This window comes from Hibiscus syriacus, unplaced genomic scaffold (assembly GCF_006381635.1).
Source record: "Hibiscus syriacus cultivar Baekdansim isolate YM2019G1 unplaced genomic scaffold, ASM638163v2 tig00112441_pilon, whole genome shotgun sequence".
NCBI classification, from domain to species: domain Eukaryota; kingdom Viridiplantae; phylum Streptophyta; class Magnoliopsida; order Malvales; family Malvaceae; genus Hibiscus; species Hibiscus syriacus.
The window spans coordinates 68,298-91,794 of NW_024063331.1; the positions used below are offsets into that span (position 1 = coordinate 68,298).

General features: G+C 35.1%; 2 protein-coding genes across 3 annotated transcripts in view; both read right to left on the reverse strand.

The window, feature by feature from the left end:
* Positions 1-1,700: 1,700 nt before the first annotated feature.
* LOC120179615 (kinesin-like protein KIN-12B) lies at positions 1,701-8,803 on the reverse strand. Its single transcript, XM_039185176.1, has 17 exons — positions 8,474-8,803; positions 8,246-8,383; positions 8,075-8,158; positions 7,839-7,964; positions 7,682-7,741; positions 7,526-7,579; positions 7,342-7,434; positions 7,011-7,106; positions 6,555-6,700; positions 5,939-6,088; positions 5,694-5,823; positions 4,966-5,614; positions 4,469-4,809; positions 4,294-4,392; positions 4,063-4,215; positions 3,186-3,983; positions 1,701-2,184 (listed from the first exon to the last, which is right to left on the reverse strand). The coding sequence occupies exons 1-17, from the start codon at positions 8,786-8,788 to the stop codon at positions 1,876-1,878; spliced, it is 3,741 nt and encodes a 1,246-aa protein (XP_039041107.1). The 5' UTR covers positions 8,789-8,803; the 3' UTR covers positions 1,701-1,875.
* Positions 8,804-10,878: 2,075 nt separating this feature from the next.
* The window catches only part of LOC120179616 (probable UDP-N-acetylglucosamine--peptide N-acetylglucosaminyltransferase SEC), a 49,100-nt gene continuing 36,481 nt past the window's right edge, over positions 10,879-23,497 (reverse strand). Inside the window, exons 27-28 of one of the 2 annotated variants that reach the window (XM_039185178.1) lie at positions 11,057-11,175; positions 10,879-11,021 (exon numbers count right to left, since the gene is read on the reverse strand). In XM_039185178.1, the coding sequence (XP_039041109.1) occupies positions 11,062-11,175 (114 nt within the window). In that variant the 3' untranslated portion in view covers positions 10,879-11,021; positions 11,057-11,061. The remainder of the gene's footprint in view (positions 11,022-11,056; positions 11,176-23,497) is intronic. The other variant, XM_039185177.1, reaches the window with a different exon arrangement.

Consider the following 23,497-nt stretch of genomic DNA (forward strand, 5'->3'; position numbering starts at 1 on the left):
TTTTAATATTTTTTTTATTTTTAAAGAAAAATATTGTTAAATTGATCGGTCATTTTTTAATAGATTTTTCAAAAAGGATACTTAAAAAATTATAGTTTTTTAGGTATTTTTAAACAAAATCTGACGATAATATTCTTATTAATATATGGTAATAATAATAAACTACTTCTTAAAAAAATTAATATAAGAGTAAATTATATTATTAGTTATTCAATTTTAGGGATTATCTGAATTTAGTCATTAAATTATAAAAAGTTGAAGGTGTAACTAAACTTTTTTATTTTCGTTATCATTAAGTCAATGAACCTTGTATTATCACATGACATGATTTTTTTTATTGAAATGGAAACTAAAAAAATTATTATTTTTATCTATTTTATCTAACGTGAGAATTTTTTTTCCAACCTATCATATTCTTCATTAAATTTATAGTGTTTTTTTTTTATTTTCCGTTACTATCAAAAAATGTCATTCTTCAACATTTTTTACGATCATCTTAGACACCGACAAATTTAATTTAACGTCCTTTATCACTCTATTGATTTAAATTTTCTCAAAACCTATTTAAAACTCATAAGATTAAATATAAACATACATCGTTTATTTTAAATTTAGGAGACTTGTCCAATTTTAAGGAATATGGGTGTCTATAAGAAAATTGAATAGTGAAAAACATCTCGAAAACTAAGTTTATCGGAGAACTGTCGAAAAAATCAGAGGTTAAAGTTTTGAATAATTTTTTTCACACTTCAAACTCAACTTAAATGTTACGAATAAATCGAGAATACCATTGATCATGATGAATAAATCAAACGCCATTTGGGCTGAAATTATGATAAAACTAGTATTGTTTACAAAAAATATTCATTTAATATTATTAAAAGTAATTACGGTAAAATGTGGTATTGTTACTTTCCAGCAATGATATATATATTACAATTACATCCCTAAAAATCACTTTCGAAAAGCATTAGAGGATACGTATATGTGTTCCATGCTAGTATGCTTGGGTTTTTAAAATATAAATCTCTTAATATATAACAAAGAGTGTTAAACTTGAAATTTCTCAAGAGTATTAAATTCCTTTGCATTTTGATTAGAAAAAACCCGTGATCAGGGATGGACTGAGGGGTTAACGGAGGCGATTCTCCTTAAAATTTCAATTTTTTATATAATTTATATATTTTCTTTCTATTTTTTCAATTAACAATATGTTTTTTTGCCCTTAAAATTTTATAAGTTTGTCCTCTAGCATAAAATCATATGTTTGTCCCGATTTGTGACGTATACAAATTTTATTGTATGGGTAAGGTTTAGAAGCTATATATTTGTGGTATTTGATTAGCAGTCCCCCATGCTTTGAAATGGTCCAGAGGTTACGGATAGATTTATGTCAGGGGGAAGACAAACCCACAAGCATTTTGTTTTATGGTCGGGATCCCAAAGAAATTATAAACTCTCTGTCTCTGTCTCTTTCCCCTTCAATGCCATATCCTGGAATGTGAAAACAATATGGATAGCATACGTATGTGAGCCATGACGCATGTTTTTGTGCTCGAATGTGAAAACAATATGGATAGCATACGTATGTGAGCCATGACGCATGTTTTTGTGCTCGAATGTGAACACATTTATCGCATTTGTGTTCCGTTTCGTTGCCGAGAGATGTAAAAGGAAATTTAAATCCATGTTCTCAATAAAAAAAAGAGTATAGATCATTCATTCAACTCTTATGAAATGAAAGAATCTGGATATGGTTACAAAGAACAATAGAGAAACCAAGATGAACAACAAAGAAACTGCTCTTAAGAGTTTCAGAGCTATATGGGAGTGTTAGTAAATGATACATACACGATTTTTCTGTTAAACGTGATCTTATATATTGCAACGATCATATCCAGAGAACCAAGACGAGTTTTCTGCAAGATTTAACTCACCATCCTCACCGTTATACAATGGTTCAAATGCTTGTCGCCATTGCTGGTCAGTGTTGCTTGCATGGAACCCAACTACATGCTTGGCGATGTCAACATTGTCAGAAGTTTGTTGTATTGCGTCTTTAGGTAGACGTGATTCTGTAAGTAGCTCATTAAGAGTACCGAACTCATGTTCATGTTTTCGCTTCAATTTATCAATCTGTCTGCGAGCCTTCTCAGTTTCTTGTTCTGCTTCCACTGCTCGTTTCTGCAATTACATTACGACAGAAGAGAACAATTTATCAAGCAGAGATTATTTGTAGCAACAAGGCAGAAGCACTATGTTCAAAGATCTGATTCCAAATTCTTAATTGAGAGACCTCATGATGCTTTGTCACAAACAGTATGGTTTAAGGGCTTTGCATAGGCAAATACTAGTAAAATATGTTTATTATAATTAACAGTTTACGGTAGAACTTATTTTTTTACTTTAAAAATCAATAAATTGACTGATATTGTTTCCTACTTTTTCATCTTAACTATTTATATAGTGTTCCTCTATCCACTCATCCTGTCACTTATGTGTGATACTGTTCCAACAATTTTATTAATTTGAAAATCAATAAATTGACAGATAATGTTTCCTAATTTTCCATCTTTATACATAACATCAATCTTAATATTGAATTTGATAAATGCAGTGTTTGGTGAAGGTGAAGTATGCGTTTGCTTATGCCCTATGGATCAGCCTGTTTATTGGAAACTTGAAATGGGGTAATTGAGAAAGAAAAAAACAGCTGCTGAACTGTATGAAAGAAAGTTAAGTGCACGGAAACAAATAATTTCACTTGGAAACTAATTTATAGTGCCGCTAGGCTCTAACTCATCCTGTCACTTATGTGTGATACTGTTCCATCAATTTTATTAATTTGAAAATCAATAAATTGACAGATTATTCCTACTTTTCCATCTTAACCATTTAATGTAATACAACAGACCGGATAGACACTTCAACATCTAAATTTCCAACCTATTAGCAATCCAAGCTTACCTACCAGTTTTCTTTTTGAGCTGAAAACTTAATATGTAACAACAGTCTTAATACTGAATTTGATAAATGCGGTGCTTGGTGAAGTATGTGTTTGCTTATGCCCTATAGATCTGCCTGTGTTTATTGGAAACTTAATGTTATTTGAAAGAAAACAACCGCTGAATTACAGTGTATAAAGCAGAGAAAGTTAATTGTGGATGGAAATGAATAACACTTACTTGGGCAGCAGCCAAAGCTTCTTCTGCTTCTTTTAGTCGTACAAGCAATTCACCTGCAGCTTGAACTGCTTCAGCAGTATCCCTTAATTGAGCCTGGAGTCCTCTATTTTCATCCCTAAGATATCGCCTCTCCTTTTCCCTTTCCACTTTCAATGCAGAAATTTCAGCAGCAAGAGCATTTATGAATTTGGATTCAGCACCCTTGACCCCTTCCCTAGCAGCTGCCTTTTTAACATCGTCTATTCCCTCTTGAATATTTCTATGCCTTGCAAGCAATTGCATGTGTTGTTCCTGAAGATCAGCATACTGTTCAAGCATTCTTGCATGTCCCTCCATAGCCATCTGCATTGCTTCCTTCAATTCTTCTGCACATTTCTTCTCCATATCTAGTTCCTGCTTCCGTTTTTCAGCCAGCAACTGACTAGCATCAAGTTCAGTCCTTAATTCCTCCACAAGAGAAATCCATTTGCTTTCTGCCCCAGCCCACTGAATTCTCTCTTGTTCAAATTTCTCTTCAGCCCTCTCATCATTTGTCTCTGGTATTGCTCTAAGATATAGAACATTGGGGTCACATGAATATGTCAACTTCAGTAAAGAATTTCGTCTTTGGGCTGATGTGGAAGAAGAATCTACATAATACTGCAACTGGTTTCTTAAATCCTGAATTTCTTCTATCAACACTTCCCTCTCACACAAGTCATGAAAATTTCTGAAGCGCTCCAGCTCATCCTGAACTCTTTTCAACTCAATCTTTGTTCTTAAAACCTCTGGATGATTCTCATATTTCTCCTTCAGTAGCTGCAGGCAATGGTGAGTTATATATGTATACATAAAAATATTATCTGAAAAGGAAAAAAGATAAAGAACAAAAATATACCTTGTGTTCATGGGTGAGAGAAGCAAGCTCCACTTCCATGAATTCCTCAGTAGGTAAAACACCATCCATAAGGCTCTGAAGGCGAAGAATTTTATCCTCCCTAGTCTGCCCAATAATGGCATTGCACTCTCTCTCATGTTTGTACTGTTGCACCTGTAAATAATAGTGCACAAATTTGACATCAAGAATTTGCAGAACGATGGCAGCTGGTAAAATTACCAAGAAACCTACCAAACGGTTTAATTGCATTATTTCAGAAGCTTGCTTGGCACAGAACTCTTCAAAAGCCATTTCTCTCCTAATAGATCCAGCCAAAACCTTCTCCACTGCCTGTGCAATACAAAGGTAAAAATGTCAGTGATATGGAAGATATATATCTGAAATGCCAGAACTTGAGACTCCTTGCCTTTGGGACTTGCTTCTTGATTTTCTCACTAGACTCGTACTCATCAACAAGGACTAACTGCAGGTTGGAGTTTTCTTTCTCCTCTTTGCCATCTAGGTTTGTTTTCTGCCTACAATTACTACATATAAATACTACCGGCTTTTCTTCTTCAGGAAAGGTTTGGACTCCAACATCAACTTTATTAGCTGCAAGGATTGGCTTAGAGTCGGCAGGTTTTAATGAAAAACGAAATGATGATCTCCTCAATGCTAAATTCTGTCTGTGACTATCAAGAATCTCAAGACCACGATGAAGACTAGCTGCCAAATGTTCAGTTGGTGTGAACGATACACAAGTAGTCTCTGGACCATCATCCGTAAAATCTTTTCGTGAAGCAGTGTACATTGAAGATGTCCTCATACTCTTCCTACTCTGATTCACCCCAGGTGAGACACTTAGTGTTGGGGATTTAAGAATTACAGAAGAATCTCCACCAGTTGTTTCCTCAGTTAGCTGGCCTGGACCATCATCCGTAAGATCTTTTTGTGAAGCAGTGTACATTGAAGATGTCCTCAGACTCTTCCTACTCTGATTCACCTTAGGTGAGACACTTAGTGTTGGGGATTTAAGAATTACAGAAGAATCCCCATCAGTTGTTTCCTCAGTTAGCTGGCCTGGATTCTCTTTGACGCTTTCATGAGAACTAAAAACGTTTGGTGTGTTTGTAGCAGTGTTAACACAATCAACAAGCATAATACCAGAGTATTTAGGCTCTTCTGATATTTCTTCCTCCATGTTCACATCAGTATCATTAGCGTCTTGCATTTCAGCAAATTCAGAAGTGTTAAGCACTAGATCAGCAGCAAATCCATGGTTAGAAATGGCATTTCCTGAACCTGATTCAACTATTTCTAGTTTGGTCACTTCATTTGAATGTTGATGTGTAACTACTGATTGCGGACCTACATGAGCACAATGATCCTCAACAGCTTCTTCATCAATTTCCATCTCTTCATCACCATCTTCATCAGCATGAGGTAATGTCCTTGGATGATGGAGGCTAAATTTCAACAAATTCAAGCTCCTAAGGGCATTCCATCCAGTTAAGTAACTTTCATCTGGATCAGTTTGGTTGTTGCCATTAGCTCTCATTCGATTAAGTTCATCCTGCATGGTTCCATCCACATTTTATATTCATACATTTGATCTCGAAACTGATGAAGGAAAAATGGATATTAGAACATACCCTTAATTGTTGAATCACCTCACGCAGATAATGAACATCATTCTGCATTACTTCATTAACAACTGCCTTGTTCCTGATTGCCTTTGCACGCTGAGCAAATCGCAACGTGCTAAATGTTTCACTCTTACAGCTGCATTAACAATCAGGTAAACTCCCCTTGCAAAATAAGAGGGGGTTTAGGTGGTGTGGGGTGGGGGGAGGGGAGGGTGCAAATTTGCAAAACAAGAGGGCAGTTATCTTATCACCTTTGTTCTGGGGAAATTGCACAGACCATGGCTAATTTTGCATTGCCACCAAGAGATTCCTGCAATAAAAATGTCAACTTGGAGTCTCTGTAGGGGATATGCCTGCTCTTTCCAGTTTGGGAAACTTCAGCGAGGATGTTTATCAAGTTCCTGAACTCCAAACATTAAGCAAAATTAGCAAAGATCTAGTAGCTTGTACCTCTTGATCCATGAAAACATGCAGATGTACCAAAGGAACAAAAATGAATATAGAATTGATCTGAATTGAGCTATTGTCTCCATACATTGAATCACATAGCTTCCTCTTTCAGTATTAAACTATCACCTCTTTTCGAAACTGTAATTTAGCAAAATCATGTTTTTTCCAGCAAGGTAGACAATCACCTTCCAGACAAATATGCTAGAAATAGTTTTACTTAAAAGTTTGGACAACCATTTTTTCCTATTAGAACAACTTAATTTTATATTCTTACTATATTTGCAAACTATTTGAAATAAAAGATTCAGAAAGTGCTGATGTATTACTATAAACATTGTAGTCAAAGGATCAAAAGATCTCCTGGTTTGTACAATAAAGTAAGATGAGCATATGAAAGAAAAGATGCAAAAAACGTACCCAAGCTGTGAGAGTGAACGGTTAATATTGCCTGCCTCCTTTAAGCGTTCCCCTGCAGCACCAGTTAGTTTTTGTCGCTCTGAGCCTGCTAGATCAACGAGATTTATTCGGCTTGTTTTAAAGCTACTTACACCATCAGCCACACCCTGCAAGAAGAGTGAGTACCATGATTCCTCAAGTATAATTGAGAGGGAAAACACATCAAAATAGGAGATATTTTTCAACTGTTCTTCAACAAAATTAACAAATGAACAACGAAAAGGGATTCGAGAAAACTCGTGTTTTGTAGGCTGGCACAAATTATTGATTGATGTAATGAGTTGGTTGGGCATACATGTAATCCAAAGAGAATAATTTATGTGAGCGGGAACTTTCAGAATTTGTTGACATAGCATATTATTAGCTCAGACAATATTAAAAACAAATTGACAAAGCATATAAATTCAAAGAATTTACCTTACACCAAGACGCAACAACACATGTAAAAACACTATGTGAGCGGGAACTTTCAGAATTGATACTAGTAGCACCTGTCCTTCTATTTGATAATCCCTGCATCATTTTTGTAGTAAGGATTATAGATATAATTATTTTATTGAAACTTAACAGTACGCTATTATCAAATTGTAATAAAAAATTCAAGCTAATAAGAAATCATGCATGCAAGTCTTCCCTTCTATAAGAAAACGGTCAATGTTATCAATCTAAACATAAATGAGAAGTTATACAAAGAAATAAAAATGATAAGCAGTCAAAGCATTGGCAAAGTTAGAAATAAAAAAACAACCTTTACCAACAGCTGGGTCACATCCTTCATTGAGCTTACATACTTCTCTGTCAAATTCTCAACATAGACACCTGATTTTACATCTTCTCTTATCTGGATGGGAATCATAAAACAGTCTGAGAAAACCAAAAGTTTTCATCATAGAAAAGAGAAATTGAAAAGTTAATAATAATACTCCATCTACCTGCAGGTTTCTTTGATTTGGATCCAACAGATCCGTGATTTGCTCATTATATATCTAAAAAAAATGGGGAAAAAAGGGTAAAACATAAGAATAATGCAAAGCTAAACAGTCTGATAATATCAAAACTTAGTATCACAATAAGTAAATAAACTCTACCTCAAGAAAAGAACATTGACATTGGTACTTGAGTTGTTTATCAGCATGCTTAATTTGCTCCTATAATATAGAAAAGAAACAAACTATTAAAAATGGTCCATTCAAAACATAAAAATTCAGCATATTCATTGATGAACTAAAACTTTTACAGTTTTACCTCATTTATACGAGCAAAGAGTCGCTCAAACACACGGGGAGTTAAGCCTTGTTGGTCACTTGATAAATTTTCTTTCAGCAAGGCGTTGGCTGGACCCCAGATCGTGTAAGTCTTTCCACTTCCAGTCTAGTGAAAATCAATTTACCCAGACACACAAATTGAAAAAAAAAAATTACATAAACCTGTTCAAACATAATGAAAAGATTAGAAATGAAAGAAAAGGAAGAAGCAAGTACCTGCCCGTAAGCGAACACTGAACTGTTAAACCCAGCCAGACAATTTTCCACTAGTGGTGCTCCCACAAGCTGGAATATATCTCGCTGCATTTTTAATTTAGAAATAATTTAAAAAAGTTAAATAACCCAAAAAAAGAAGGAAAAAGAAAAAGAGGAGGGCATGATGAGTGCCTGAGTTGCATCTGAGCTGGCAACTGAGTCAAACGTGAACGTTTGTCCATTGATCCTCAAAGAATCACTAGAAAGTTTCTGAACAATCGTTTTTCCTTCTTCCTCTTCTTTAACCGGGGGCCGCATCCGTACAACCACCTAAAAAACAAACAATAATAGTAATTAAAAAAAGGTCGAAACCCAAGTAACTAAATCAGTTAAAAAAAAGAGAGAAGGACAAAAAGATACCTTAACACCGGAATCAGAAATTCCAGAGACGGAGGCGGCAACGTCATGGTCGATGCGGAGGGTTTCGGAATTAAGTTTGCGCTTGAGAGGGTTGGAGGAAGGGGGCCTTGGGGGCAAGTGGGTCTTGTTGATCTTGGCGGTTGTTGGGTGGTGGGAGTTGGGATGGGGCGGCGGTGCGTTTTCCTTGGAGAGTTGTTTGGGGATGGACTGTTTCCGTCTGGATTTAGAAGGGGTAGTAGCAGGGTTTGGGGAAGAAGAAGGGTTGTCCATCGGGTCTCTCAAGATGGTGTTTCTTGGTAACATGAACCGCTTCATATTTCTTCTTCCCTGTTTTGGATGGAAGATATGAGATTTAGGGCAAGGGAAGCGAGAGGGAACAGATGACAGAAATATAGCCGTTGAAATGGACAAAAGAAGTTTGAAATTTTTGGAATTTTCTTTATTGATTGGAGGAGAACAGTGGTTTTGAAATATTGATGTTGGATCTGGAGCGAGCGTTTTTTTAATTGATGAGACAGACCAGTACTTTTCAGTACGACGCCGTTCTTTCTTCGACGCCAGTGCCTCTTAGAGTCAATTAGCTACATCACTGTTAATAAACTGGGTAAAGTACATAAATGATCCCCCAACTATAAGATATTATTTTATTGAGTCTCTCTACTATTAAATGTTATAAAATGATCCCCTAACTATAAGGAGTTGCTTTTATTGAGTCTATCTACTACTAAAAGTTAAGAAGTTACGTAATCACCCGACTATTCATTATGTTCTAAACTCATCATTTTACGTTAAAAAAATAAATGCAATCTGAGCTGGATGTTAACATGCTGTCTAAGATATGATAAAATTTGATCTCGTAATCTCAAACGACTATTATATCTCAGTCAACATGTTAACGTCCAACTCATACGACTATTAATTTTTTAACGGAAAAAGACAAATTTGAAACATAATGAATAATCATGTGATCATTTTGTAACTTTTAATAATCAAGACTCAACAAAATAACTCCCTATAGTCAAAGGATTGTTTTGTAACTTTTAATAGTTGAGGGACTCAATAAAATGATATTGTAAAATTGAATAACCATTTGTGTACTTTACCCTAATAAATTTGAGATTTCGAGCATTGTTATGTTTTTTTCCCTTGTCAATGTTATAGATCTCTCGTGCATTATTGTGGCGTTGTTAACAATTAAAAGGTAAACGGATTTGATGCCAATTCGAAGTGCACCATTTCTTTTAACTTTTCCTCCTCTAATCCATAATCTTAGGGGTTCAATCGTATTAAAGCTTGTGTAGAAATTGATTCAAAATAATCGATTTTTTCATCTAATTCATTATTTTATAAATTCAATTCAATTTTTTAAACAATAAAATAAGAACGGAATAACTTAAAAAGTTTAAATTTTTTAATAATTAATGGATTTAAATGAAGTTTTTCAACTCTGGATAATTAGGGATGAATATTCAATCCAATCGAGTAAAAAAATTAATTTAGTCAAGTTGATGAATACTATTATATAACTCGAAGTTGACTTGAAATTTTTTTGAGTCGAACCGAATCAAATATTCAAGTTTCTGTTTAAATTTAATTACAAATATTTATAATATTATGATATTATTTGATTCCAATTTAAATAATTTTTTTATAACCATATACAATACATATATATTTCTTCATATTTTTTTCATATGTTATATATATATATATATATATATATATATATATATATATATATATATCATACAAATTGAGGAACTTGACTCAAACTTAAAAATAATTCACTCATTACTAAAAAAATTGAGTTACTCGAGTTACTATTGAAGCTGTATTTTACAACTTGATTTGAACTTGAAATTTTTTCAAGTCAAGTTTATGAAAATACAACTCGAAGTTAATTCGAGTTGAGTAAAAAATTGATTTTTCACGTTGAGACGAGTTTTGCTCATTCCTATGCATGATATATTAATATCACATATAAAAAAATATAAAAATATATTACATATGGTTATAGAAGACCATTTAAATTAGAACCAAATGTTACAGTAACAATATAAATATTTACAATTAAGTTAAACAAAATCTCAAGCTCGACTCAAATTTCATATATTTAAACATAAATTTTGAATTATAAAGCAAGACTCATCAACTTGATTAACTCCAATTTATTTTAATCGATTCGATCGAATGCTTACCCCTAATTAAGCCCACAACAACATTATCCGCCTTGGCTAATTAGACCTCGCAAGTTTTCCCAAAAAAACATCATTAACATCTCGAAAATCAATTTTCTCACCAAATATCATAGCAAATGCCAAAATTGCTAAAAGGAAAATGAGGGTTCATGAAACACACAAACATAAGACAAGTAGGTACTTTATCCACATTCATAGTTTCATATCCTTGTTAACATTTCGACATAGGTTATCTTAACAGTTTAAAAGTGAGTTTCCAGTACAAATAACTTTCTAGATTAACAATACCAAGCCCTAACACCTGAACAATCTTTTCTAGCTTATCATAATAACAACTTACCTGCAATGCCCTTGGCGTTATCTACAAATCCGTCTTTCGATGTCCAACACCTATCTATCATAAGGATATTCTTCATTATTCTCTGTTACTCTAAAATGTTGCGGTTGCTGACCTGATCGGTACAGATTCCACATCTTAAAGTAGGCCCGTTCGAGGCTCCTCACCTGAAATTATGAATTAAGAGTCGTTGGCATTAATGGATTAATTGTTATATGTGAAGATACTAAATTTTTTTTTTATCCATATTATTATTATTAATATTATTATTATCCTTATTATTATTAATATTATTATTATCATTATTATTATTATTATTATTATTATTATTATTATTAAATATATTAAAAAATAATAATTACATGCCCAATTACAATTGGTCCGGCCCAGTTACAAACCAACCAGAACCGGTCCAAATCCAACCAGAAACCCTAAATATTTGGGTTTCCAGTTAGGGTTTCCTAACCCTAATTTGATCAGCCGCCTCAGCTCATAACCGTTGGATCTGATACGATCCAACGGTCCAGATGGTGCCAGAAGGAAACCCTAGGGTTTGATACCCTAGGGCCACGCGGCGCCGCTCCAGCTTCCACGCGGCTGCCGACAGCCCTCGCCGCCTCCGCCGCTGCCACGTCCCAACCGAAGACTCCAGAAGATCATATACCAGCCGTCCATGCAAGGCTACGGGGTGAGTCACCACTGGTAGTCCGGTGACTCACCGAGGCCCCCTCTTCGGACCGGTCTGAGACGAACACCGGTGGTGGCTATAAAAGCCACCACCCCATCTGCGAAGAAAAAAGAGAGAGGACAGAAACTAGAAACAGAGAACGGAGAAGAAAAAGACAGAGAAAAGAAAAAAAAACAAACTAATACCAACGATCTCAGCAGCAAAGAACCAGAAGAAAAAAAAAGAGAGAAAAAGGAAGAAGAGACTTACCGAGGAAGCGTCGACCACCGGATCTCGTCAGAACCTTCGAAACATCGAAGGTATTTTTGTAAGATTTGCTCCGATTAGGAGCCTTTTAAATGAAGAAAACACCGGGACCGTCCTTAGGACGGTCCGATCTATCTATTCGTATAAAAATATTTTTTTCCGGCCACCGGATGCGGCGGCCGGCGGTGATATTCACGGCGGCTCACGGTGGCCGACTGGTAACCGGCTTCCCTCTGATGAGGGAAGCTAGAGAGAAGGCAGAGAGTTTAAAACTCTCTCAGTGAAGAGAGAGAGAAGAAAATGGAAAATGAAGGTTGGCCCTTCGGGCCAGCCGGTTTTGGACTCTTATAGTCCTTCCCGAACGACGTCGTTTCGGGAAGGACTATGCGCGTAATTATGAAATAGTTAAACCCCGTCCGCAGTCCCTCGTATTTGTAAATTTTACATTTTGGTCACTAAACTGAATTTATAATAATTTTAATTCAGTCTTTGAATTTTAATTTTATTCATTTTAGTCCTTTTTATTAAAATAATATATTAGGATAAATAACAGATTTAATCCCTCAATTTTAATAAATAATATTTTAATCCTTAGTTTATATTTTAATTTATTTATTATAATATCCGAATTTTAGATAATTTTATTTTAGTCACTAAATTATTAAATAAAAAAAATAGCATGTTTAATCCCTATAATTTTGGTTAATTATAAATTAGATTTTTAATTTTATTTTTACTGTAATTTAGTCAGTTATTTTATATGTTTTCATTTATTTTATTGTTTTTTAAATATATTGTTTTAGTATATGTTTATTATATAAATAAATATTTTTTCATATATATAATAAATAGTAATTTTTAAATATTTATTTTAATATCGAAGAAAAGGACAGTCTTAAAACAACTGGATGTTCTATTCTGATGTTTTAAAATTAAAAATTAAACAATATTATTTAAAATTTATCAATATCAAAGAAAAGAGCTGTCTTAAGGCACCTAGAAGTTCTTTTCTGATATTTATAAATAAATAAATATTTTTTTATATAATTTTGAAATAATAAGATTATAAATTAAATATATTTTTGAATTTTTAAATTTTAATAATAAGAGACAATTTATAATTAAAAAGTACCAATTTTGGGCGTTGTAGGGGTGCTAATCCTTCCCTAAACGTAACCGACCACGAATCCCTTTTTATTATTAAGAACGAGTTTTTGGTTATAAAACGCAGATCAGTTCATTTTTTAATTGATGTTTTTTTTTATAAAAACTCTTTTAAAAGAAAAATTTTTAGGTATTCGACCTACCTGATTCAAAAGGTCGATGGCGACTCACAAATTATTTTCAAAATTATTTATTCACATCAATTTCCCCGCCAAATTTAATATTTCGTGCCCGGACGAAAACCGGTTACGACAGCTTGGCGACTCCGCTGGGGACCTGGTCAAACTTTTAAAAAATTAATTATAAATTGTCTCTATTAATTAAAAATTTATATATTTAATTTTTAATTCTTTCTTTTCAAATTTTTTATTTATTTATTATTTTTATAATATTTATATGTTTTATTTTATTTGCAAGTATTTTATTTCAATATTTATTTTTATGTCAAAGGTTTGAACATTTCTCCTCACACACAGCACTTGCATTGCATTACATAAAGCTCTATAATTGAGTTGTCCCTTTTAAGTGGAAGTGAAAGCGACGTCTTCGTGAGAATTTATTCTCCGTGTCAGACCTAGCAAGTAACTTTCGGAGTTCATATGCTCTATGTCTTCGTGAGAATTTATTCTCCGTGTCAGGCATAGAGAAATGTATCCCCTCGAATTGAACTCGATCCAATTTAGTCTGTAATGGACTAGGATTGAGGGTTAGCAACCCAAGGGGGCACTAACAAGGACAATTCGGGTACCTTTTACTCCTAGATCTGAAACCTTGCATATAAAAAACCTTAGAAACTCTTCCAATCCGAAGTCATGCCGAAATTTTGTCCAAAATAGGTGTACACACAGGAGAAATGAATTTTGTCTTTTCTGTTAATTCATTTATTGTTTAAATTACATGTTTATTTAAATTATTTAAATTCAGAAAAGCATGTTTAAATAAAGAATATTTATGTAAATGTTATTATTAAATTTCTTTATTATGTAAACTAATTTATTTTCTTTTTGTGTGTTCTTTATTTTTCTGTTTGCATTGCATCATACAGGATAAAAGACATTGATCCTTGTGTTAATTGTCTCATTGGAAAGCCTTCATTTATGGATAAAAAGTGTTCAAGTCAAGTAATTCTAAACTCAGAAGTAAGACAATGGGCTGAACATTTACAAAGACAATAAGGAGACAGTCTGCAGGATGATTATGTATCTGACTTGGCCAGTTATGCTCCAGTTTCATTAAAAAGAAATGATATGCAAGATTTGCGAAACATTTGGGAAAGTTGGGATTCAAACAAAAAATTGCAGTTTTATCAGACTTACGGAGACATTCCATATCTGCTCTATGTAGAAGTTGATGATGAATTACTCAGAGCCCTAATTCAATTCTGGAATCCAGGGTACAATTGCTTCACTTTCAATAAGGAGGACTTGGTCCCTACTATTGAAGAATATACAACTTTGTTACATCTTGAAGGTGCTTTGGAGAATCGAATATTCAAAGTCATTAAAACTCAACCCTTTCGAGTTAAATTAGCAAAGATTGCTGGGGTACGAGAAGAATGGGTAGCATCCCGTACCAAACAAAAAGGCGAAAGCGAAGGCATTGCTTGGACCAACATCAGAGAGCTTATTCAGAGTCATCCAGACGCTAAAGTACGATTCGATCTATTTGCTCTGGGTATATATGGTATGGTCATCTTCCCAAAAGTATTGGGATATGTTGAAGTTGCAGTGGTAGACTTGTTTGAACAGCTACCGAAGAAGATTAATCCTGTTTCTGCCATCCTAGCAGAGACCTTCAGATCGTTAAATGCTTGCAGAAGGCTAGGAGGTGGACGATTCTCAGGGTGTACCCAGTTGTTATATGTTTGGATCCGTAGTCATTTCTGGAGAACAGAAAAGGTTTCATACCGACACTTTAATACGGATTATTCACCATTAAAAGAATTTCTAGAGCAGGAATGGCCGAAAGAAATTAAGAAAGATATGTAGATTAATGCCTTTCGAAATCTGCAAAGCAATGACGTTGTTTGGCGCACCCCGTGGCAAATCCAAAGGGAATTCTTTTACAGGTGTGGTGATTACAACTGGATAATGCTGCTCGGATTATGGGGAGGAATTGGATATGCACCACTGCTGGTTATAAGACAGTATGAAGGTCGTCAATTTGTACCTGTCACTGCCGGACTACAGTCATCTGAGTTCGCATTCCACAGCAAAAATTATAAAAGAAATATCATGGAAGCCGTTACAGCTTGGAAAACAACTTTTTGTATTCGAGCTAAAGCAGCAAAAGAAATGCTAACTCCTGATTATGAAGATTGGACATCTGTCAGAAAAAACGAAAATATTCCTCTACCAGATCAAAATGAGGATATCTCTATGGAAGATCGCATTAAGGTGGTTCCATCAGAGATTGAAATCTTGAGAGCTGAGTTTGAAGCAGAAAGAGATGGCTGGTCGAAAGAGTTAGAGCAAATGAGACAAGATAAAGCTATGTTAGGGGTTGACATTGATTTTCATTCATCACAATGTACAATGTTGAGAAAAGATAAAGAAAAAGGTGAAGATGAGTACAGAGCCTTACAGAAAAATTACCAGGAGTTATATAAATCCCGAAAAGCATCAGGACCCAGCCAATCGACGGTACAGATGACCAGAGAATTGAACATTGAGAAAAGACGAGTTGAAGATCTGAAAGGAAAGAATAGCCGTCTACTCAAAAGCCTGGAAAAAGGAAAGCAAAAAATGGAAGATTTCGAGGTCGACAGAAGAGAGCGAATTATAAAACACAAGGCTGAACACCGTGAGATCATGAATGAAATGCAAAGAGAAAGAGATCGAGCTAAAGATTTAGAAGAGATGAAGAATGACATCTTTGTTAAATTTGAAAGCGAGAAAAGTATCATGTTCAAGGGATTTGAATCTGAAATGAACCAGTTGATTGCTGAGCTTGAAGTCAGAGGCCAAAAGATGGAAGAATCCCATGTTGAAAAGGAAAAATGGGAATTAGAAAGAAAAAATTTCAATACCAGACTTGAGGTAGAGCAGGAGGTGGCTAGCAATTGGATGCAAAGATGCAGAAACAAAGATGTTCAAATCCAGAAGCTTAATCAAAGAACGCAAGAAGCACGAACAAAACTTGAAGAGGATCTGGATCAGTCTAGAAACAAAAACTCAGAGTTTAATTCTTACATTTTGCAACTTGAAGAATCATTGTTTCAAGAAAAGGTTCGTCTAGGACCTAATGATCTCAAAGAAAGTAATGAGGAAAATGCTTCACTGCGAAGACGCATTAGAGATCTTGAAAAAATTCTGCACAATTGCCAAGTCAGAATCACTGAGTTAGAGCAAACTCTTGAAGGAACAACTGAACAATGGCAAAAGTCAACTGAGTTCTATGTCGAAAGAAGTGAAGAAAGAAGCAATATGGTGTTCGAGGCCATGGTACAAATGAGCGAGGTTGCCAGATATGTTGGGGAACTAGCTATTGAAGCCGAAATAATTGAGCATCAAGTTGATCCAGTTTCTAAGTGCGGAAAGAAGGTGTCATGGTTAATGAAAGAAATTATAGAGCTTAATAGGAAAGCTACGCCTTATCTGTAGTTATGAACTATTATAAAGAAACTTTTGTATACCGATGAAAGTTGTTCTATGACAGTTAACTTTTTGGGATCAATGTTTTTTTCATACATGCATTTTGTATACATTCATCATTCATTTCATAATTTTCGCTATAAATTATTATTTTATTTATTAAGTTAAAATTCATTAATTAAAATTTGAAAAAATAATATTAAAAGATTTTTCAATCGCAGTTACTCTGGCCAAAAGAGAAATACTACATCACTACGGTACTAGACAAGCCACTAAGAGAATTATGGAGGATAAAATACAGCGTATTGAGGAACAGCATCATAAAGAACAAGAAGAAATGAGAATGAAGTTGGAAAAAATTGAAGCCAGCATTGCAAATTCACAAGACAGTATGATGAAGAAGATAGAGGACATGTTTAAAAGGCAGGCTATCAGTGGAAAATGCATGAAAATCCTGTATCTTTTGACCAAGAACCCATATACCTCTAGGTTTTCCACCAGAACCAATTTATCACTCTGGTACTACCCCTATACAAATCAATGCTCGTACATCTGCGTTACAAGAAGTCAAACCACATGAGGAACAACAAGTGGATCCTGCATCTTCAAGCAAAAATCCGCTTATATCTGATGTGAAAATAGGGGATCTTAATACTGAGCATCTGATCCCAGATTTAAATGAGCTGAATGAAGAACTGACCAGACAGATCAAGAGCTTAGAAGAACGAATGAAATCTGTAGAAATAACTGAATCATTCTACGGGTTTGATGCTAGTGAGTTGAGTTTGGTTCCAGACCTAATCCTCCCTATCAAGTTTAAAGCTCCCGAATTTGATAAATATAACGGTACTACATGCCCTTCATCCCACATTACTATGTTTTGTCGAAGAATGGCAGGATATGTGAAGGACGAGAAATTGTTAATTCACTGCTTCCAGGATAGTTTGACAGGACCGGCTTTAAAATGGTATACTCAATTGACCAAAGCCAACATTAGATCCTGGAAAGATTTGGCTAAAGCATTTTTAGAGCAGTATCGCCATGTAACAGACATGGTTCCTGATAGATGGACTCTCCAAAATTTGGAGAAAAAGAATAATGAAACATTCAGACAGTATGCCCAGAGATGGCGTGACACTGCGGCCCAAGTTCAACCACCTTTGTCAGAAAAAGAGGCCACAGTGATGTTTGTCCATACATTGAAGGCTCCTTATTTAAACCATCTAATGGGGAATGCAACCAGAAATTTTGCAGATTTGGTCATTTCTGGAGAATTAATTGAAAATGTCTTGAAAAGTGGCAAGATTGAATCAAATGATGGGTCTAGTTCCAAAAGACCTGCATACCGAAAAAAGGAGAATGAGGTCAACAATGCCAACTCTTACAGCAAAGATTCATCGAAAAGTGTTACAATAACCCAGCCAAGGGTTAAGAAAGAGGAAACAAACACTAATCGAGCAGAGTCCAGAGGATCTCGAAAAGAAAATGAAAGGTTGTCTTTTACACCTTTACCATTACCGTATGCAGAGATCTATGATTCGCTGTTAAAAGCAGATGTTATACGGCCTTATCCCTTGGTTCCCATGCAACCACCATTCCCTCCTTGGTATGATACAAAGGCACACTGTGTTTACCATGAAGGAATTATGGGTCATTCCATTGAAAACTGTTTAGCATTCAAAAGGGTGGTTCAAAATTTGATCAACACTGGGAAGTTGGAATTCAATACACCATCTGTATCAAATCATCCATTGCCAAATCATGGAGATAAAAACGTAAATGCAATTCAGGAAGAGAACAGAAAGAAAGCAAAAACTAACATTTCTGAAATTAAATCTCCTTTTGTTTGGGTATTCCAACAACTCTCTGTAGCCGGTATAATTCCACAACAATTCAGGCCAAAGCAGAATGAAGGCAAGAATTATTGTGAATATCATCAGGAGCAAGGGCATAAAATTCAATTATGTCTTGAGTTTAGGGATTTGGTGCAAAAATTGATGAACAACAGGGAAATAGAATTCTTTGAAGAAGAGCCAAGAAGAATAATGTTTGCTCATCAGAGGATTCTAAACCAAGTCAAAGAATAAATGATCCTGTGATCATCAATGTAAAAACATCTACGGTGATTCCTGCACCAATAAAGCCGAAAGTAGTTATCACCACTCCTCTACCATTTCCATATAAAGATACCCGCAGGGTACCTTGGAATTATACTACTAATGTTTCAATGGTAAGAGGACCTGTTTCTTTAGAAAAAACAGAAGAGAAAATACAAAGCATGAGTACAACATCGTCGTCTGAAGCAGTGAGCGAGGTCGGTTTCTTTACAAGAAGTGGGAGATGTTACTCTCCCGAAACATCCAATGCTTCAGAACAAGCGAAAGCAAAAGGAAAAGCCGTGACAATACCTCATAAGGTATTTGAGGATGAATCCCTTCCAGCATTTAATGAGCATGTGACAGAAAAACAAGCCCAAGAATTTTTGAAATTTTTGAAACATAGTGAGTATAGTGTGGTTGAACAACTACACAAACAACAAGCGAGAATTTCTATTCTTGATCTCTTGATAAATTCATAAGCACATAGAAATGCTTTGATGAAAATCCTCAATCAAACATTTATCCCCGAAGATATATCCCTCAATAAACTTGACAGAATTGTGGGACATATAGCCGCTGACAATTACATAACGTTCACAGATGATGAAATACCGGAAGGCGGAATGGGGTCAGTAAAAGCTTTGAACATCACGACACATTGTCATGGGCATGTGTTGCCAGGAGTATTGATTGACAATGGATCTGCTCTCAACTTAATGCCCCTAGTTACACTTCAAAGAATGCCTCTGGATCAATCACACATGAAGAGTTATCAGAATGTGGTACGAGCATTTGATGGTACTCAAAAAGAAGTGCTTGGGAAAATGGAAATACCATTGTTAATCGGCCCAGTCGTGTACAATATTGACTTTGTGGTGATGGACATCCACCCCACATATAATTGTCTATTAGGAAGGCCATGGATTCATTCAGCAGGAGCCGTTCCTTCTTCATTACATCAGAAATTGAAATTTGTTGTTGATGGACAACTAATATGCGTCAGTGCGGAAGAAGAAATCATTGCGTCTGTAACAAGCGATGTTCCATATATCGACACCAATAATGAGGCTCTTGAATGCTCTTTTCGAGCTCTTGAATTTGTAAATGCAACCTTTATTGCAGAAGGAAGCAAAATTCCATATCCCAGACTGTCTGATTGCACCAAGATGACGGTACAACAAACTTTAGGCATCGGAGCTAAAACTGGGAGAGGTCTAGGAAAGAATCTTCAAGGGATTTCAGTTCCTATCAGTATAAAGATGAAAAAAGATCGTTTTGGGCTAGGGTTTAAGCCCAATTTTCAGCAAAAGAACAAAGAGATGAAAAGAATATGTGAAGACAGAAAGGCAAAATTGAAAGGAGGAGAAATCCTTTGGAAACACATGTCTTTCCCACAGTTGAAGACCATATTCAGATCAGGGGGAACAATTAATGTGGAACAGCAGCTTGTGGAAGTCTTTAAAGAAGAAAAGTTGACGAAAAATCAAGACATAGTTGAAAAAGCTATGAATGGATTATTTATCAACATGATCATGAATGACAACAAGACTGGCAAGTACTTGGATAGGATTCGACCATGTCTTCCTGGAGAAACACTCACCAACTGGACCGCTGAAGATCTTCCTATAGTTTTTAATATTAATGCAGAGTAATATTCAGAACTAATCTTTATGTTTAGCTCAAAAATATGAAAACTTTTTGTTATCTTGTAAAAGAAATTATGTTAAATATAAGAAATTTTCTTTAAAATTTTCAGATGGCAATCATTCTTTACATTTTCTTACATTTTTACATTTATTTATTTTCATAAATTTACTATATTTTTTTCTCGGAAATGTTCCGACTTAAATTTGCAGGTGTCACCGTGTTAATAGCATGTTTATTCCTAGATTTAATCCAGTGATAAATTTAGAGCAGCCTATATGTCTGGAAGAAATCAATGGTTGTGAAGATGAACTGGAATGTGATGTTCCTACTGAATTATTAAGATTGGTAGAAAAAGAAGACAAACGAATTCTACCCCACAAAGAAAGGGTTGAGACTGTGAATTTGGGAACAGATGAAGACAGAAAAGAGGTGAAAATTGGTACCACTCTGACAGTCCAGACAAAACAAGAATTGATAAATCTCCTTCAAGAGTTCAAAGATATATTTGCCTGGTCTTATCAAGATATGCCTGGTTTGAGCACAGATATAGTGATACATAAGCTTCCAATCAATCCAGAATATAAACCAGTCCAACAAAAGCTCAGACGAATGAGGCCAGAAATATTGTTGCAAATCAAAGAAGAAGTGATGAAACAGATCAATGCAGGGTTCCTACAGGCAGCTAAATACCCAGAATGGGTAGCTAACATTGTTCCCGTACCAAAGAAAAATGGGAAAGTTCGAATGTGTGTGGATTACAGAGATCTCAACAAAGCTAGTCCGAAAGATAGCTTTTCATTACCTCACATAGACACATTGGTGGACAATACTGCAGGGCATGCATGGTTTTCATTTATGGATGGATTTTCAGGATATAATCAGATAAAAATGAATCCTGAAGACATGGAAAAAACAACATTTATAACCATGTGGGGCACATTCTGTTATAAAGTGATGCCATTTGGATTGAAAAATGCAGGGGCAACATATCAAAGAGCCATGGTAACTTTGTTTCATGACATGATGCACAGAGAGATTGAAGTATATATAGATGACATGATTGCCAAATCCCGAACTGAAGAAGAACATATTCCAAATTTGAGGAAGCTTTTCCAGAGATTGAGGAAGTATCAATTAAAGCTCAACCCCGCTAAATGCACTTTTGGAGTAACTTCTGGGAAACTTTTGGGATTTGTGGTCAGCAAAAAAGGAATCGAGATTGATCCAGATAAAGTAAAAGCAATTCAAGATCTTCCACCACCCAATACAAAAAAAGAAGTTCGAAGTTTTTTGGGAAGATTAAATTATATATCTCGGTTCATTTCTCAATTAACTGACAAATGTGATCCAGTGTTCAAATTACTTCAAAAGAACAATCCTGAAGTCTGGAATGAAGAATGTCAAGAAACTTTGGATATTATTAAGAAATACTTATCCAATGCCCCAATTTTAGTATCACCAATGCCTGATAGACCATTAATTCTCTATTTGACGGTCTTCGAAAATTCGATGGGATGTGTACTAGGACAGCATGATGAATCAGGAAGGAAAGAAAAAGCTATTTATTATCTGAGCAAAAAATTTACTGATTGTGAAGTTCGATATCCACCAATACAAAATTATGTTGTGCCTTGGTGTGGGCTACTCGAAGACTCAGACAATATATGTTATACCATACTACTTGGTTGATATCCAAACTTGATCCTTTAAAGTTCTTAATGGAATCACCAGCTTTGACAGGCAGAATGGCTAGATGGCAGATGTTATTATCTGAGTTTGACATTATCTATGTCAACCAAAAAGCGATAAAAGGAAGTGTCATAGCTGATTTTCTGGCCAGTCGTGTATCAAATGATTATCACCCTTTGAACTTCAATTTTCCCGATGAAGATTTGTTGTGCATATCCATGAATGAAGAAGTCAGAACAAATGATGAATTTGCAACTTGGAAGCTTTATTTTGATGGAGCATCTAATGCTTTGGGACGAGGAATCGGGGCAGTGTTGATTTCTCCAGAAAATGTTTATTATCCCTTTACAAGTAGACTGGAGTTCTTTTGCACCAATAACATGGCGGAATATGAAGCTTGTGTCATGGGATTGAAAGCAGCTATAGAAAGAAAAATCAAATTTCTCAAGATATATGGAGATTCATCTTTAGTGGTGTATCAATTGCGAGGAGAATGGGAAACAAAAGATCCCAAATTGTTGGAATATCGAAATTTTACCCTCGAATTATTGAAAGAATTTGAGAGGGTTACCTTTGATTATCTCCCTCGAGAAGAAAATCAAATGGCAGATGCTTTGGCTACATTAGCTGCTATGTTTCAGGCAACTCAGAAGGTTGATATGATGCCAATCAAAATGCAAGTATATGAAATTCCTGCACATTGTTATAGTGTGGAAGAAGAGGTAGATGGTAAACCATGGTATCATGATATCCTGCAATATATCAAAAATCAAAGTTATCCACCAAATGCATCGGAAATTGATAAAAGAACCTTGAGAAGAATGGCTGCTGGATATTTTCTTGATGGAGAGATTATGTATAGAAGAAGCAATGATCAAATGCTATTGAGATGTTTAAATACCAGCGAAGCTCGAAACGTCATTGAAGAAGTACACAGTGGAATATGTGGAACACATGCAAATGGTCTTTCTATGGCCAGAAAAATAATGAGATATGGATACTATTGGGCTACCATGTACACAGATTGCATTGATTACGCAAGGAAATGTCATAAATGCCAGATATATGCAGACAAGATTCATGTACCCCCATCTCCTTTACATGTAATGACAGCACCCTGGCCATTTTCTATGTGGGGAATAGATGTCATTGGGGCAATCACACCAAAAGCATCGAATGGACATTGCTTCATCCTGGTGGCAATTGATTATTTTACCAAATGGGTTGAAGCTGCTTCATACACCAATATTAAGAGGTCCACAGTCTGCAAATTCATAAAGAAAGAGATAGTTTGCCGATATGGCATACCAGAAAGGATCATTACAGATAATGCTCTAAACCTGAACAACAAAATGATGACCGA

Bases quoted from the DNA above. Each gene is read 5' to 3' on its own strand.
- LOC120179615 (XM_039185176.1), bottom strand. From the start codon at position 8,788: ATGAAGCGGTTCATGTTACCAAGAAACACCATCTTGAGAGACCCGATG. The intron at 7,580-7,681 runs GTAGAGTTTATT...CATTTTTTTTAG, and splicing joins GTCAATGTTCTTTTCTTGAG to ATATATAATGAGCAAATCAC. The intron at 4,810-4,965 runs GCCAGCTAACTG...ATGATGGTCCAG, and splicing joins TCTTACGGATGATGGTCCAG to AGACTACTTGTGTATCGTTC.